At 38.9% G+C, this 17,546-nt stretch overlaps 1 protein-coding gene across 1 annotated transcript; it reads left to right on the plus strand.

Annotated features, from left to right (window-relative positions):
- Window positions 1-1,051: 1,051 nt before the first annotated feature.
- LOC306998951 (uncharacterized protein) lies at window positions 1,052-16,540 on the plus strand (the record flags this gene model as incomplete). The annotated part of the gene is made up of 9 exons (XM_079613350.1): window positions 1,052-1,090; window positions 1,203-1,349; window positions 1,832-2,013; window positions 9,807-10,506; window positions 12,518-12,661; window positions 12,974-13,116; window positions 13,845-13,928; window positions 16,070-16,238; window positions 16,435-16,540. 7 exons carry the CDS (start codon window positions 1,052-1,054, stop codon window positions 13,858-13,860), a joined length of 1,371 nt encoding a protein of 456 aa, XP_079469476.1. The 3' UTR covers window positions 13,861-13,928; window positions 16,070-16,238; window positions 16,435-16,540.
- Between the last annotated feature and the right edge of the window lie 1,006 nt (window positions 16,541-17,546).

Raw genomic sequence — 17,546 nt, forward strand, 5'->3', positions numbered from 1 at the left:
CATTCAGCCAGTAAGAAAAGTAAACCTGTAGGATATATATATATGTATATATATATATATGTATATTTATCATTGTAGCCTTAAGTTGATTTTCTTTACTGTATATTTATTTTTGGACTTATAGTGGTTAATAAAGTCAAATAATGGTATGAGAGATTGTCAGTAATTGTGTTCCTATTGGTCAGTGTTAGAGGATCTGTGTAACAACTGAGGCTTAGCCTGACAGTTAGCCTGCCCTGGACCAGGCTAGTTTCCCAGCATAAGTTGCCAGGGTAACTGAGTTTGAACTATTTTAAGTTTGCTTTATGAAACAGAATCAACCGACAATAAGTCTGACTAACCAAAATAAGTCTGGCTTATACTCTAATCTTGGTTTATGGAACAGCCCCCAGGTTTATCAACAGTGTTTATCAACAGTGTTGCCAGTAGTTTACAGTAAAATGTAGTTTTTTGGGTCACCATTGTGCTGAAAAGTAGAGCCTGTGATTCAGGCCAGGAAAAGATCTAGAAGCATTGATGATTTGCTGCATGTTGCTTTAATTAACAGGTGGTGACTGTGTAGTTGCTGGTCCAGGGGACATCTTTTTATCTACTAAAGTTTTTTTAGTGGTTTCCAATGAAAGTTCACAATAATACTTTGCTCGTGTATTTAATGCATTATACATTTTAGTTAATACATTTAAATGACAGTTGGTCAATTTAAGGCAGTCGGTTTCTGCAAGTGAAATTAGTTTTAACTCGTTTTAATTTCGTGCATTTTTACAGTAATAAACTGTATATTACAGCCTCTCACACACACAATACCACTGTGTTCCCAAGATTCATTTCAGTCATTGAACCCTGATGTTGTTTTAATTGTCTGCCAATTTCCACATACATTTTATAAGAAAAAGCAGTGGTATCGTCAAAGGATAAACACGAATGTCCTGACATTATTGACACTCAACAAGAAATTATTAATTGTCTTTCAGTCAACTGAACTGAAATTAATTTTTGGGTTTCTCAGAAAAGTCAGTGCAAAAAGTGAATGAAGTAGAGGCAGAGCAGATGGATGAAGGCACAACAGAGAAAGGGCAAGATCATGATCCAGGTGAGAAAGTGAACAGTTGTTTTGGATAATTTGTCTGGTCAGTTAATAAATACAAATGAAGTTAAGATGTCTTTAGTTACCAAACTATTTATATGTGATTGTCACTGTACAGGGACAGAGAGAGCATGAAGAAGAGGAAGACATGAGTAGGGAGAGAGAGGACAGACATACAGAGAAAGAAATGTCAGATGAAGCACAGACAGCTGCTGCACCTTTAGATCAGTTTGACTTAGGTGAAAAGGACACAGGCCCAAAACAGGCAAAATTACATTATTATCCCCAGGAGAACTTTGGCTTACAAAAAAGATAATTCTAGCCAAACTGGTTTCAAACCTTTGCTTGGCTTGAGTACTCACTGAAGACATATTCTGCCTACTGCTTTGCTTGCCGTGTCTTTGGTAAAAACTTGAAGCATGATGTATTTGTGAGTAGTGGATACAAAAACTGGAAAAAGGCATTTCACAAACATGAGGGGACTCAGTCACACAAGGATTGTATTGTCTCCTGGAAAAGTTACAAGGCTAGTGCATTACAGGGAAATGTTATACAGCAGATTGAAGCAGCAAATGCTGATGAAATTAGACAAAGAAGGGAGTTATGCGACGTATTGCGGCTGTGACCTGCATGTTGGGGAAGCAAGGGCTACCATTAAAGGGTAATGATGAAACAGCAGAAAGTCATAATAAGGGAAACTTCTTGGAATGCATGGGGCTTTTGCAGAAGTTTGACCCTTTCTTGCAGCAATACACACCCCCATCAAACAGCATATACCTCTCCCCTGTCAGTCAGAATGAAATGATAGAGTGCTGCTCGAAAGAGGTGACAGCTACTTTTATCAAAGAAATGCATGAGTCAAAAATGTTTGCCATTATGGCAGACGAGGCCAGAGATGGACACACAGAACAGCTAGCAATTTGTGTGAGGTATGTCACTAAGGGAACAGTTAAAGAGAGATTCCTGTCCCTGACAGAGCTAAGAAGTTTCGACGCAAAGTCAATAACAGAGGCACTAGAATTGCTCAATTGAAGTGTGTTGCTAAGACATACGATGGAGCAGCAGTTATGAGTGGAGCAGCTGGAGGTGTTCAGTCTCTTTTCAGGGAGAGGCACCCTGAGGCTATATATGTTCACTGTTATGCCCATGAGTTAAATCTTGTCTTGTGCCACACCTGCAGAGGGATTACTGAGGCCACAGAGTTCTTTAGCCTGCTGGAAAGTTTGTATTCCTTTTTTAGTGTTTCCCTGGTTAGCCACCACAAGTTTAAAGAAGCACAAACAAAATTAGGATTGCAACCATGTGAACTGGTGCAGCTGTCTAACACATGGTGGGCGTGCCAGCTTCGCTCAGTGAATGCTGTGCTTGAAAATTTGCCTGCCATCATTGATTACCTCTCTGCCATCAATACAGCTACTGCAGTGGGTTGTTATTTTGAAAACAAAAATATGCAAATTCTCATTTGTGTATTTGTTGATTCTTTTCAAGGATCTCCTATCTGTAGTAGCAGGCTTGCACAAATATCTCCAAAAAGAGACAATTGACCTTCCCCAAGCAGTGCCATACAAAGGTGCTGTGTGTGACTCATTAAAGCAGAAACGCAGTGATCCCACTGCTGCAGATATATATGCTAGAGCAAAGGCAGTGTGTGAAGAAAATTACATTGTAGTTGAGGAGCAACTTTCTGGCCAGAGATAGAAAAAAAAGGGAGGATTTTGTTGTTGAAACAACTTATGGTGCACATAGGAGAATCAGCACAGATGCCGAACAAGTCAAAACAAAGTTACTATATCCATGCCTGGATAGAATGATAACTGCACTGGAGAACCGTTTTTCTGCTGTAAATCGTGCATTGCTTCAACGTATTCAAGCATGCAGTCCAGTGTCTGAAACTCTTAAGGAGACAACACACAGGTTGATGCTCCCAATGAAAGACCAGTAACTGGGCTGCAAAACTGCTGCTTCTCACCGGCTGCTTCATTTCCCTTGTTTTTCATTACTTCTGATAGTTAACCACAGCGTGTAGTCAACGTTTATGGCTTTTATGTTATTTTCTTGTTAAAATGTTATTTAATTTTGTTTGTTTGTGAGCATAGAAATGCACACAGTAAAATATTGTGTTTGTACTGGAAACGTGTGTGCAGGTTTGTACAGTGAATGAATCAGGAGGTCTTCATTGTAAAAAAAAAAAAAATCGACATTCTATTTTCGTGACTGGTCACATCCAAATTTTTACAGTGTTGTATATGGCTCAGTCAGTTTCCCTACTCCCATACAAGGCCGGCGGTTGCTATAGGCGAACTAGGCGGTTGCCTAGGGCGACAAATGTGTTGGGGGCGCGGATCGGGCGGCTGACGTTACGAAAAATTATATTTTAATTAAATTCGGGCGGGCGGCGGGCAGTTGAACCAATCAAATGAAAAATATATGTATACATTGTTAAATATTTTTATCTGACAATACCTACATCCAAAAAAAGAAAATAGGGGAATGATATTATATGCGCTTAATGAGGCACACGCGCGGCGGCCTCTTGCTCTCTCTCCCTCTCTGCTGTGCACGCGCTACGGAGCACAGTCTATGTCTTGCGGGCGCGCTCTCGCTCTAGATTCCGGGAGATTTTAACTAATTCGCGGGCATCAGATGCGCGTGGTGGGAGCGGCGGCGCTGTCCTACACTCTAAAAACTCCTGGGTTATTTCTTTAACCCATTTTCTGGGTTATTTTGGTTGGGTTAAAATTATGGGTTATTTTTTCAGAGAGTAACCATTTTCTGGGTTATAGGGCTAATATTTTGACCCAATTCCTGGGTTGTTTGGGTTTCTGGGTTATTTTTCAAACAGTAACCCATGTTCTGGGTCCCCCCTCCCCCCTGCAGTTGTTCTGGATTTTTCTCACAACAGTCGTTTGAAATAACCGTCACTTCGCGCTCGATCCGTTTGTGGACTGTGCTTTTTTCGTCGTGTATTCAAGGTAAGCGAGTATTTTCAGTGTTGATGTAATGTAAACTTTTCTGTGTCCATGTCCCCGTTGCTAGTTTAGCACCATTTGCTGAAAAAAATTAACATCCAAGTTGCTACGTCGAGACTAGTGTTAACTGTGGTAATTCTGTGGTTGGCATGTAGCCGCGGCTATCGCGAAAACATCTAACTAGTTTAAAGTATGTGTAAAATCAAAATAAATATGTGTTTTGAGTTTTTCAGACTAAAGAAGAAAATGTTATTAACCACCCAGCCAAATTTGAATGATTAAAAATAACGATAAGTTCGTGAAATGAGGTGTCAAAATGGTTGTTGAGAAATAAATGTATGGCCTATTTAATGTGTTTAGGAGAAAATGACTGAATTCACTTTACACAGTCTTTAAATTCTATTTTTCATAACTTGTGCTGTTATCTCATTGTTATAACGTCAATACTGGTAAGTTAACGTTAACTTAATACCGCCAGCGCACTGGAGGTTTTTTTGTTTAAATAGTTCAAAGTTACCATCAAATTTAATGTTATTACCGTGACAAACTATAACTTAACGTTACATCATTAAAAAATATAAGACTCAAGTTTCAGCATTAAAACTATTGTATTCTGAGAAACGTATATTGACAGTTAGCCTATGTCTTAATTTGTCTAAATTAACCTTTAATATGAATTATGATCGTCAGCCACTCTTATTCGGAAGAAAAGAAAAAAAAATCCTGTGCTGTAGTCATGACAGCGCTTGACAAAACAACGTCCCTTGGGGCTTTTTAGCTTAAAAATGTGCAGATTTGGACAAATATTGATAGATTCTCATAGGTTTACATCACAGTTCTATAGACGGGAATAATATTTATTGAATTTATACCCAAATGCGTCGATGTAATAATTATGAGCGCTGGATACTCTGATGTAGGCTACTGTGTTTTCAATCCATACCAGCAGCATGAGGGCGCCATATAACGTTACACAGTTTTGGCCATATATGTTACACACGAAAAAGTCATAATCATGTGACATTACAAGACGTCCCTGACATAAACAAAGCTTTCAGAGATCGCTGTAACATGCAGATAAAGATGTTTTGAAGACAATAAACATGATTGCAATGATATTTGATCTACCTGTTCTTTGAGGCATGTCAGGTATTTTCATAATAATAGATTATATTTGTAATGTTATGCTAATGGATATAGACTTTATCATCGTGCAGAATACTATAAAATAATATATTGTTTGTCTGTCTGATTTTTTTATCTGAAGCCAAATCAGATCACAGAAGGTTATTTAAAACAGCCAGTTGTTAGTAATTATAATGCAGACAAAAGAAAAGCATATTTTGTGCTTTTAGTACAAAGGGTTCATGAACTGTACGTTATCTGTTTCAGTTTGGGTATGTCATTTCTGGGGATTTTTCAAAAGTGGGGTTGCAGCCTAACATGTTAAAGAAGCGGGTCAAGTCTTCGAATTGTTGCTAACCTCTATATTGCTATGTTTTCCAGGTTATTTTAAATCGACAGCTTTGTCGCTGACAAGTTAACTGAGTGGCGGCTGTCTGAGCTCATAGAGAACTTTAGAGGTAAACATTTTACTCTTACTGCCCTTATATCATCTCATACCTAAACATTTTTCTTTAATAGGGCTTAAATGTGTCGGTGCAAGATTTTGTGAAAGTCACAACTTCTTCGACTGTGGATATCTATATAACCCTTATAATTAAAAGGTACTTGTGCCTTGTCCTTAAAGGAGAACTCCGGCGCAAAATGAACCTTTGGTCTAATTACACCAGTGGTGGGCCGTCAGGGCCAGCAAGGCCTTCTCTGCTGGCCTAAACACTATGAGAATCACTAACTTGCACTTTAATATATTTTTTTATGAATGAGTATTAAATTATTCCCAATAGACCATTCTCATAATTTCATAGCTTTTCTCTTGGTTGTGCTGCTTCCAGTAGTGTATATTTATTTTAGTGCTTTTATCCAATCATATTTCAGTCATCATGTGTTGCCAGGGTCAAATATATCTGCCTCGAGGCCTTCAGAATCGATAGTGCGGGCGCCTGTAGCTTAAATGAATGGCAATGAAACTGTTGCTTTAACCAATCAGATAATCGGTCAGATTTAATCAGCCAATCAGATATCGAGTTGATTGCACCGGGGCCATCTAGCAGGCGGACAATAACGTAAGCATCTCCACGCCCTTTGATTGGATGGTCAGAGCGTGTACTATTTTACTGGTAGTCAGAGCTAGCTAACCGCATCTGTAGCGAACTGTGTAAACTAAAATACTTGTAGATTTAATAGTTTTTCAACCCACAAATTAATGTTTATTTCCTTCCTCGACCACCAGCAGTTTCAAACCTACCGGAAAAAAATCCCTTATTCTGCTTACGCAGGACCTCTATCGATCTGTTCGGGTAAAAACAGAACATTAATGTAAAGTTATGCCAGGACTGATTTTGAAGGCAAAAGTCCCGCTGATCTCAATGATATCGTTCAAAAATCTGTGTGAGAGCTTGTGTCGGCTGTAACGTTACACATCGTCATGTTTTGCGGTGTTTTCCCTGTTTAACGTTACTGCTTCTGTCGAGAACGCACTCTCAGCACTAAAGCCAATTAAAACTTATGACAGAAATACGACGGGACAGACTCGACTTTCAGCACATTAACCTTGATGGCGATAGAAAATGTTGCTGGGACTGAAAAGCACAGACAACCTGTACAACCAAGTAATTCAAGTCTTTTTGAGGAAATAAATTAGGATGGATTTTGTGTAAAAAAAATCAGTTTTGGAGAGTATAATGCATTTTTTGCCCCTGTTTTTGTCCGTGCTGAATATGATTTTCTTCCTAATTTTTCTTGTAAATTTATGATCGAAACAACTTATTTTTTTCAAACATTAATACTATAGCCATTGAAGGATAAGACAGGGATGAGGATCCGTTTCTAAATTTATAATCGGAACGCAAGAACCACTGTACACAAAATCCGAACTCACTCACTCGCTCGTTTCTCTCTACCCGGCCTTTCGCGAACTCACCGCATTAACCCTATAACTGCCGGTGCAAAATAAAAACAGGAATTTCATGTGCGTGCGCTGCTACACTATTAAAAGTTATTAATTCAGGGTGGACATCACTGAAGGCCTAGGTGTGAAATGCACGGCCCGCCACTGAATTACACATTGTTACCTAGTCAACCGTTATCTGAGATTTGTTTTCATGATTATCGAGGAACGCCGATCCAAATGCGCTGGACCATATGAGATTCTACACAGTTCAGCGCATTTGGATCAGCGTTCCTCGATCGACTGATAGAGACTGTTTTTCAAAGATGGCTTCTGCCTGTATACGCGAAGTTGACTGTATGTATAAAATATAGGGATGTCCCGATCAGGTTTTTTTGCCCTTGAGTCCGAGTCCGAGTCATTTGATTTTGAGTATCTACCGATACCGAGTCCCGATCCGATACTTCTATAATACGTACATAAAAAAAGAATAAAGAAGAGCGAAAAAACAGATCCAGGATGTTCCTTATTTTTTATTTAATTCACCTTATTTTAACATTCAACAACTTTGTTAACAAACAGAGCACTTCTGTGAGGTAGCTTAAACAATCAAGTAATAAATAACATAAATTCTTCACTTTTGGTGATGTCAACAAAGTGATGTCATGCCGCACGCGTTGCTGTTTCTGTGTGGAGTCAAAAGGGTCTAACTCTGTGCCATCGCATAACTATAGATGTGTTAAAAAATAATGAGAATATATATACATTACATTAGGGCTGCACGATATTGGAAAAAAATTACATAGCGATATTTTTTTTCCCCAACGATATATATTGCGAAATTGAGAGCCATAACTCCAGGCTAAAGACAATAATTACCATTCCATGATATTAATAATTTCACTAATAAGCAAGCTTCATTACAAGTGACAAAAAAGGTCACTTAATTTTTTATTCCAAAATTAGAACATTTCTGTAAACACAAAAGCAGAACACATTTTTAAATAAAACAGCAGCTTTACACCAAACCCCTGATTGGTTTACAACAATATAACTTAAAATAAATATATTTTTTATAAATTTTCGTTCACAATCTTTTAAGTCAACTTTTCTTAGCCAAAGTGCCAAAGTAAAACAGTGTTGGTGTTGGTCATCATAATCATATGAAATAAACAAAATGATATAAAACTTTAAAATATTTTGTATTAAATCTTCTAAACAGATTAGAGAACATGTTTCTGTAACAGAAAAGCCGAACACATTTAAACAGCAGCTTTACCGCCTCTGTCAGCGTCGCCACTCCCACCACGCGCATCAAGAGCTGAGGGAGCACCAAAAAAATAGCCTAATGAAAAATCAATAATTCTAATGCCGATATTATTATAGATACAGACATCCCAAGTTCCGGGAGTCTCCCGCATATTGATAGCGGCTCACTGATGCCCGCGAATTAGTTAAAATTTCCGGAATCTAGAGCGAGCGCGCCCGCGAGACAGAGACTGTGCTCCAAACCGTGCAGCACGTGCACGGCAGAGAGGGAGAGCGAGCAAGAGACCGCGCGTGCCTCATGAAGCGCGTAATATCTCCCGCTGGTGCTACCGTGCTACTACCCTTCACATCGCATGTTCCGGCAATGTGACTATCGCTCACTCGCACATCGCGATGTCGACCTTAAAATCGAATATCGTTCAGCCCTACATTACATATATCCGAGTCCTGATCGGGAGGTAACGTCCGATTCCGATCGAGTCTGAAACCACGTGATCGGGCCCGATTTCCGATCATGTGATCGGATCTGGACATCCCTAATAAAATATCTTCTTATTAAACTGTCTGGACACTTACACAGTTCTCAATGCTTCGGTTTGCATGTAGGGACCCTCATTATGCTACCGTGTTAGTGTGGGGCTATTTTGAGCCTTGTTAGTGGTATTAACAAGCGATTTTTATTTGTTATTACTCAATGCCCTATGTAGCGTTATACTAGCGTTATAGGTTAAACTGTTTTTAGAGATAAAACTATTTACATTCGATAATCATGAAAACAAATCTCAGATAACGGTTGACTAGGTAACAATGTGTAATTAGACCAAAGGTTCATTTTGCGCCAGAGTTCTCCTTTAAGCTGTTAGTTATGCATAAGAATGGGCCAGATATTCACCTTTGCATTAATGTCATTACACTTGTTAATGAAAGAGAAGATGGACAGTATAGACTGTCATTCACACTAAATGGGTAATGCTGCAAAAGAACCACATTAGTTAACTAGGAAATTGGGCCATGTTAAAAAAAAACCACAGCATTCCCCTAAAAGTGATTATTTGTTAGCTTGATAATCAAAGAGTGTCTGGTGAGTGGTTCACAATTGTCTCGACTTATTAACAATATTCAAGTTGTCTTGTTTTCTGTCTTTCAGATGAAGACATAGATGAGGATGCATTTATTCTCTTAGACGAGGACACGATAAAAGATCTTGTCCCCAAAGTTGGCCCCAGGCTCAAATTCCTGAGGCTCTTCAGAGAATTTGTAAGTTACCTCCACTAGAGCGCTAAGGGCTTTCACCACAGCTGATCAACAGGCAGATGGCGTATACATGTTTTAAATGCAAAAGGCTAATCCCTGGTGATATCAAGTCTCTCTTATCACATTTACGCACAGTTCACAATGTAAATAGTTCAACAACATATTTTCAGTGTTGTGAAAGTAGCTGTAACAGAACATTTTCCTTCATTCGCTCTTATAGAAGGCACCTATGTAGGGAACACGAAGAGAACCAGGCTCTGGCCCAGCCTGCCAATGTATATCAGCCTGCTAATGTTTTTAATGTTGATGAAGATGATAATCAAGAACAAGTTGAAGGTGCACAAGCAGAGCAGTTAGACGATGATTGGGATGAATTGGAGCAAGAGGCAATTACAGACAGAGTAGCCCTTTTTCTAGCTCATCTAAGATCCAGGTCTTCCCAGACATTTACTAACATAAACTATGTGGTTAAACACACCTCAAGTTTAATTGGTGACATTGTGAACAGACTAAAAACCAAGACAATGTCACTGTTTAGTCAGTTGGGTCATGATCAGAGCCCACAGGTAGAAGAGCTCCGGCTGGAGTTTTCAGACGCAGCCGAGCCTTTCAAAGGACTGGAGACAGACTACAAACAGATAAAGTATTTCACAAACTCAGGAAACTTTATTCAGCCAGTTGAGGAGGTTTTACCAAGCGTTTCTTATGTTCAGCAGAGGGATTCAGTCACTGGCAGTGTCCGACAAGTTGCTGTGGCTGATACCTATCAGCGTATCCCGCTCAAGCCTCTTCTAGTCAAGATACTGGAACTTCCTGGCATTTTAAACGCAATGATGGAATGGCAAAGGAAAAAGAGGGATTCTCTTCAGGATGTGCTTGACGGAGAATTTTGTAAATCACATCCACTCTTTTCGAAAGAGGTGTCTGTGCCATTGTTGTTGTACAATGATGATTGTGAAACCGTTAATCCTCTTGGGTCCAAGACTGTAGTTCACAAGTTAGGATTTATATATTTCATCCTGAAGAGTTTGCCACCAGATCTCCTGTCCAATTTACAGTCACACTTCCTGCTAGCAGTTTATAAATCGGACGATGCAAAGACCTACGGCATTGATGCAGTGTTGCGCCCAATCGTGGATGAATTAAAGTGTCTCGAGAAGGATGGCATCACTGTTAACACCTGTGACTTTCAAGAAGTAGTGAAATTCTCAGTTGTCCAGATAGTCGGGGACAATTTGGGTTTAAATGCTATTCTTGGGTATAGTGAGAGTTTCAGTGGAAATCATGTGTGTCGACTGTGTAGAGTACACAGAGATGTCTTGAGAGTACAGACACAGGAAGATCTTGCCCTTTTGCGTGATCCCAATACTCACAGGGCAGATTTGGAGACAGACAACCCCTCTAAGACAGGCCTTAAAAGAGACAGTGTCCTAAACAGCCTGTCTTTCTACCACGTGACAGACAATGTAGCTGTGGATGTGATGCATGACATTCTGGAAGGGGTAGGGGCATACGAAGTCAAGCTTGTGTTAAAGTCATTAATTGAGCAAAAGCACATATCACTAGATAAGATTAACTACCGCATTACAAGCTTTGATTATGGCTTTTCTGATGTGGGAAACAAGCCATCGTTAATAAGCAAGAGATGTGGTGCCTACTTCGTTTACTGCCTTTAATGATAGGTGACCTGATCCCCACTGATAGCAAGGAATGGGAGCTTCTCCTACTTTTACTCATGTCCATGGAGATAATCTTCTCACCATCTGTTACTCTTGCAGCAACACGCTGAGCAAAATCATTAAAGACCACCACTCTCTTTTCTTGGAGCTCTATCCTCATTTACATCTGCGGCCAAAACATAATTTCATGCTCCATTATCCAAAAGTGTTTCAAAATCTCGGACCCTTGATACACCTGTGGTCAATGCGTTTTGAAGGAAAACATGGGTTCTTCAAACGTGTCAGTCATGTCACCTGCAACTTCCGAAACATCTGTAAAACAATGGCATATAGACACCAGATTATGCAGTGCTACAGTTTAATGTGTGGGTCTTTGTTAAGTCACAACACAGAAATTGGTCCTGGATCCACAACATTTCTAGCCAACCTCGAAGGCTATAAAGAGATCCAAAGTGGTCTAATTGGGCTCCCACTTTTCACAGAGCTGTACGTACCGGCCAGGGTCATGGTTAAGGGTTCCACTTATAGATCAGGCATGATGGTGTTAATGTCCTATGACAAAGATGGGGACCCTCAGTTTGGGCTTATAAAAACCATTTTGGTTCTGGAGCAAATGGGCAGGTCGAGAATAAAGCTTGTTGTGCAGAACTGGGAAACACTGGGGTTTGAAAAACATCTTTTTGCGTACAGTGTGATCCCTACTAAGGATTTGTTAGCTATTGATGTGGAAGAGCTACTTGATCATCACCCATTACATGCAGTCAAGTCATACAGAGAAGATGATGACACTTCTTACATCTCTCTGCGCTACAGACTTTTTTAGACTGCAGTTAAGCATGTGAACAGCCACTGCCACTGTTTACACTGCTTTGGTGACGTGAGAACACACCAACCAAATTAAATTAGTCTTAAGTAATTCTGCCTGAGGACCAGTATCACCCCAATCACTCAATGAATGACATAAATATTTAAACAACTTGGAGGGGACACTACTTGGACTACTGAGATTGGATAAATTGGACTGTAAGTAAGAGTGTTTTTTTGTGTGTGTGTGTGTGTGGGGGGGGGGGGTATAACTAAACACTATACACAACCCTATGACACTCACCTTGATCTATGATGCACTGGTAACTTAAGACAAGAGTGTACTGCTGACAAAGTAATATTTTTTGTACTTTGTGCCTGTACACAGGTAGCCAAACCCATTGAATCTCAAGCTCAAAATATGATTTATATATTTTATTTTCTGCAGAAGGGTTCTAATGCTCCGCCAGCTGCTGCGTCACCTCAACCTTCGACTTCTAATGAATCCAGAAGCCATGATGCTGACCCCATATGCCCCCTGGAAGAATCAGAGGCAGATCAGGTGTTGGTGTTAGAAGCAGTTCCACCACTTGTAAGTGTTTTTTTTCTCTGTTTAAACATTGGCACTCACAGTAGCTATTGTTCTAGGGAAAGGAAAATATGTGCTCTTACTACAGATCAAGTAGAAGTTGATGGATGGAATGAAGCATTAATACATTATTAATACATACAAGTCTTTTTACATACAAGTCTTTTCCTTTTGCTAATATTTGACTATGAAACTTCAGGTCAGGATATCAAATATTCACGTTTAGATTTGTGACTTTGTCCAAAATTGGTATGCCAGGGTTAAATTGGTAAATTGCAATGAATCCTTAACAACTATTCTTGTCATTTATTTTAGGATATCCGACAGGTTCTTTCTGCAGTGTCCAGTGGCAGAGAATTAATAAACAGCCTTCAAGACACTGGAGCCATCAATAGAAAACAAAGGATCAGTCTGATCCAAATTCTGGTGTCTTTCTTGATTGAGAGGTTTGGAGAGAGGTATGTTAAATATGGGATACATCTGGTATAACTTAAAGAGGCCCTACTATGCTAATTTCAGGGGCTTTTAGTATGGTATTGGACCTCAGTGGAGCACATATGAAAGTTTACATCAACAAAAAACTCTGTTACTATTGCATACAAGCTGGCAGTGTATTCCTCCATTCTGGCTCTTTCCTGCTTTACTCTCAGATCTAGTGCTTCGCCCCTCCCCTTGGCCTGCTGCCTCCGCTGCATGCAGCAGCCCAGGGGGAGGTGGGAGAGACGCTTCTGCTCACATTCAAGGAAGTTGTCACACCCAGTAAATGAAAAGTACAGAAATTGGCTTTTGTACTATTAAAAATGTCGACTTTATCCATATAACAGTCTTGAACCCGGAAACTAACCCAGACAACAAAATACACAGCCTGAAACTGAGTCTTAGCAGGTCCTCTAGAATAAGTATCCAACATTTTAAACATATTTATAAGTCTGAAAAACTGGAAAAGCACAATAGGTCCCCTTTAAAGCTAGCCAACAGTCTTAAACATAAGTGTTTTGTGTTCAGGTTCTCTGTCGATGCTTGCAAAAGTATTAAGTTGAGTATTTGAAATTCAATGTCTCTGATATTTTCAGATTATCTTACTTTTGGAAATATTTAAACATCTGGAAATTTAATTGTATAGGCTGTACATTTGTGTGTCACTTGTTTGTTTATTTACTGAAAGTGTTTTTTTTACATTTACAAGCCATCCACAAACATAAAAGAGGCCCTGGCGCTATCATTGGTGCAGACATTCCCGGCCCTGAATGATGGATCAGACAGTGGCTATGTGAGTTTAATAATCTTGGTTCATATGGAAATTGATGCTGATTTAAAACTTTTGAATGCACCTAATAAGCAATGGTGTCTAATGCAGGGCTCCAAACAAAAAAATCAAGTAAGGAGCCATTGGCTCCTATAGGGGAAAAAAACAGGCGCCAAATAATTTTTTTAAGAGCCACATAACAATGCATTTACTTTTAGTCACCCTGTTGTGTGCATGTCTCTCCTCTTCTTACAGTTTCAGCATTTTCATCTTGTGAATGTTCTGGGAACTGAAGCTTATTTGGGAACTGAATATCACTTCCGACTTATGAACTATATACAGTCAAATACATTTTTTATATAATAAATAATAGATTCCCGCAGCTCGCATGCACGAGAAACTGCACGTGCTAACGGTGCAGTCTGTGGAGCATTCTTCGCGATTATGTGATCGCGTGCATTTTTATGTTTGTTACTGTCCCCGTGTTTTCTCACAGTTTTTCTTTGCCCGCTCTTGAACAAAAGTCACAAAAAAAAATTTGTCTCGTGATCATACCTCAGTAGGGCTGCATGATTTTGGCCAAAATGATAATCACGATTATTTTGATCAATATTGATATCACGATTAATTATCACGATTATTTGTTGATTTGTCACATAGCCTAATTATAACTGCTTTTTACATTCATATTGTGCTACATTTCCTGCTTATGTGCATCAAAATAAAATGGGTCCTCTTATTCACCAAAATTCAGTGCATCTCCAGAATAAATAAAAATAAATAATGTATTAATATTTTAAATTGTATTTATATTTTATATACATTGTATTTATAATAATTATTAGGATAGACTAGAGATATTATCTTCTGTTATTATTCTTATTCACCAAAATTCAGTGCATCTCCAGAATAAATAAAAATAAATAATTTATTAATATTTTAAATTGTATTTATATTTTATATACATTGTATTTATAATAGTTATTAGGATTGACTAGAAATATTATCTTCTGTTATTATTATTATTACCTATTATTACATGGCTTGGTTAAATTCTAATGTAGAATGCAGTATATTATTTCTTGATAAGACACAGTTGCCATGAAAAACAGAGCGTTGTCATGGACACGGAAGCAATACAATCGTTTTTAAATCAATATTTTGTGTCAAATTATTGATTTATTTGGAAGGTACCCATGTAAACGGGATCCCGATGTCAGTTAATAAAATTCTGTAGTTGTTATTTGAAAGGTCTCTTGTTATTTGAAGTCTCTCGCGCACTATTGCTCGCGCCCAGACACACTCGGTCTCTCTCGCGCACTATTGCTCGCGCACAGACACACTCGGTCTCTCTCGCGCACTATTGCTCGTGCGCAGACACTCTGTCTCATCTCGTCTAGTTCGCTTCGCTTTTGTCCAGTCCGGCAAAACATTCTAGTTTCTACATCTAGAAACTAAGCTGTGCGGTGCAGGGAACAACTCTGATTATTGGCTCGTCATGGAGCCAGCGCTAGATTGGCTTTGCAAAAAAAAAAAAACTTTCATATGGAGCGTTCTATGAACAGAATGATATTTAAAATATCGCATATTATTTGTTAGCAGGTGTGTCATGCAGTCTGGTCTGGTATAATGTGTCTGGTGATTGACAGAGATGAGGATTGCTTGAAGAAGTCCAATATTTTTCGCTTTGACATTTTTTTTCTGGCGCGATAGGTGACATTCGTTTTACCCGTTCATATTTTGGCGCTTTCACTCAGTTCACACAAAGCGTCTCATTTCATGACGTTAACAAAACAAATGAAGCGATAGGCTACTGGTTATAAAACATGCATGTATGATGCAGATTTTACAATCAAAGGGAGTAAATTTGTATTGTCGCCAATGGCGACCTTGGCAGAAATTTCACTCGCAAATAAATATATTTGGTCGCAAATGCGACCATTTTAGTCGCAGTTTGGAGCCCTGTAATGAGATGAAGGGGTCATACAAAACATAATATATTGTATGTGTACATGTATAATTTTCTTTAATTTTGGTTTTAACCCTTGTTTCTCTTAATTGTTCCTTATCTGTACCTGATGTGTGTTATCTCTACTGCAAAACTTTGTAAAAGATTAAAAATGTCCCTCTTGGATAAGGAAAGTTCTTTTCCTTTTCCCCCCCAGGAAATATGGTACACAAAAGCCAGGAAGGCAATGAAGGATGGAGGAGTTATCCACTACCCAGCCACGGGCTTCCTCGAAGAAAGACTACGGAACGTTAGAAAGAGGTCAAACCGTGGGTCCACCCAACAAATGCCTGAAGCCAGCCAGTCACGAAGGGCATACATACCAGGTGACACAGGCTCACAAAAGTCTTTTTTTTTTTTTTTAAATGTACAATATCAATGACAGAAAATGTATGTCGTTGAAGGTGTGAAGGATGAAAAATGTTGCCGGCGTCCGGCTTCCCTGTCCCTGTCTGAACACAGTTTTACAGGATTAAAACTCCTAATTTAAATTTATTTGTAATCTCTTGTGTTTCTCTGAAGAATCAACTGTTCCAGAAGAAAGGGCCCTCCAACAGAAGGAATGGCTGAAACACAATTCCAAGGACATACTGGAAATCCTTACAGAGTACACAGCAAAAACTCCAGTGTTAAATTAACACTCCTGGGAGTGTATATGAGTCCACACTCAAGAGTGTAAAGTGTTAAAATATGAGTGTTAAATTAACACTCAAGAGTGTTAAAGTTAATGAGATAATTAAGTTAATAATTGAGTGATGATTGAGCATTAGTGATGAACACCTGATGATAACAAGCAGATTCACTGAAGGAGAAAATCACAAATTGTAAGCCACCATTATGGAGATCAGTGTTTGCTTTAGTTGGGCTCTTGACCCTTAAATAATTTACTTAAAATTTTGCTTGTCTGCTGTTACGGATTAGTAACAGTCAGATGGACAAAGAGAAAATGTGATCTGATCTAAAAATGCAACAGTTTGAGCAGTTTTAAATTTCAGTTACAGTGCGCATGAAGAACAATTCATAGTGCTCTCTACTCCAGTGCTGTAATCTTACAGACACCCGGGAGAAAGGAATATGATTTAGAATGCGCAATAAACTCCATCAAGATAAAGTCATTTAATGCAAACCATAGACCTTTATCTACAAATAAAGTATAATAATGGGAACATTGATCTTAGAGAGAGTGTCATCGTATTACTGTCGTAGCGGTCGTAACCGAATGTGATGCGCTGTTTGAATGCTGAATGGAGAATGACTGAGGAGAGATGAGTTTCCATTAACTTTAACTTAACGACTTAAATATTAATTTTTACCTCACATTATGCCTATAGAATGACTTTAGAAGTCTTGGAATATAGTGCACAAAAACGTTATGCACTTAACATGTTTTGTATGCCTTTAGTGGGGCTTAACAATAACGCAATAGTATGCACAATATCGGAGCTCACTGAGAAGCTGCAGCCGTAGTGGGAGGATTTTTGGTGTGGCGGCCCACCACGGCGGAAACACTAACAATAATAATAGAAAAATCAAGCAAAATGGCAATCTCCATTTTGGAATGGAAAGGCGGATTGCAAATTTCATGGATGTGCATTTTTCAAATCTTAAATAAGTAAGAAACCAGCAAAGGATGT

This window comes from Phoxinus phoxinus (assembly GCF_949152265.1).
Source record: "Phoxinus phoxinus genome assembly, chromosome: 5".
Lineage (NCBI taxonomy): Eukaryota > Metazoa > Chordata > Actinopteri > Cypriniformes > Leuciscidae > Phoxinus > Phoxinus phoxinus.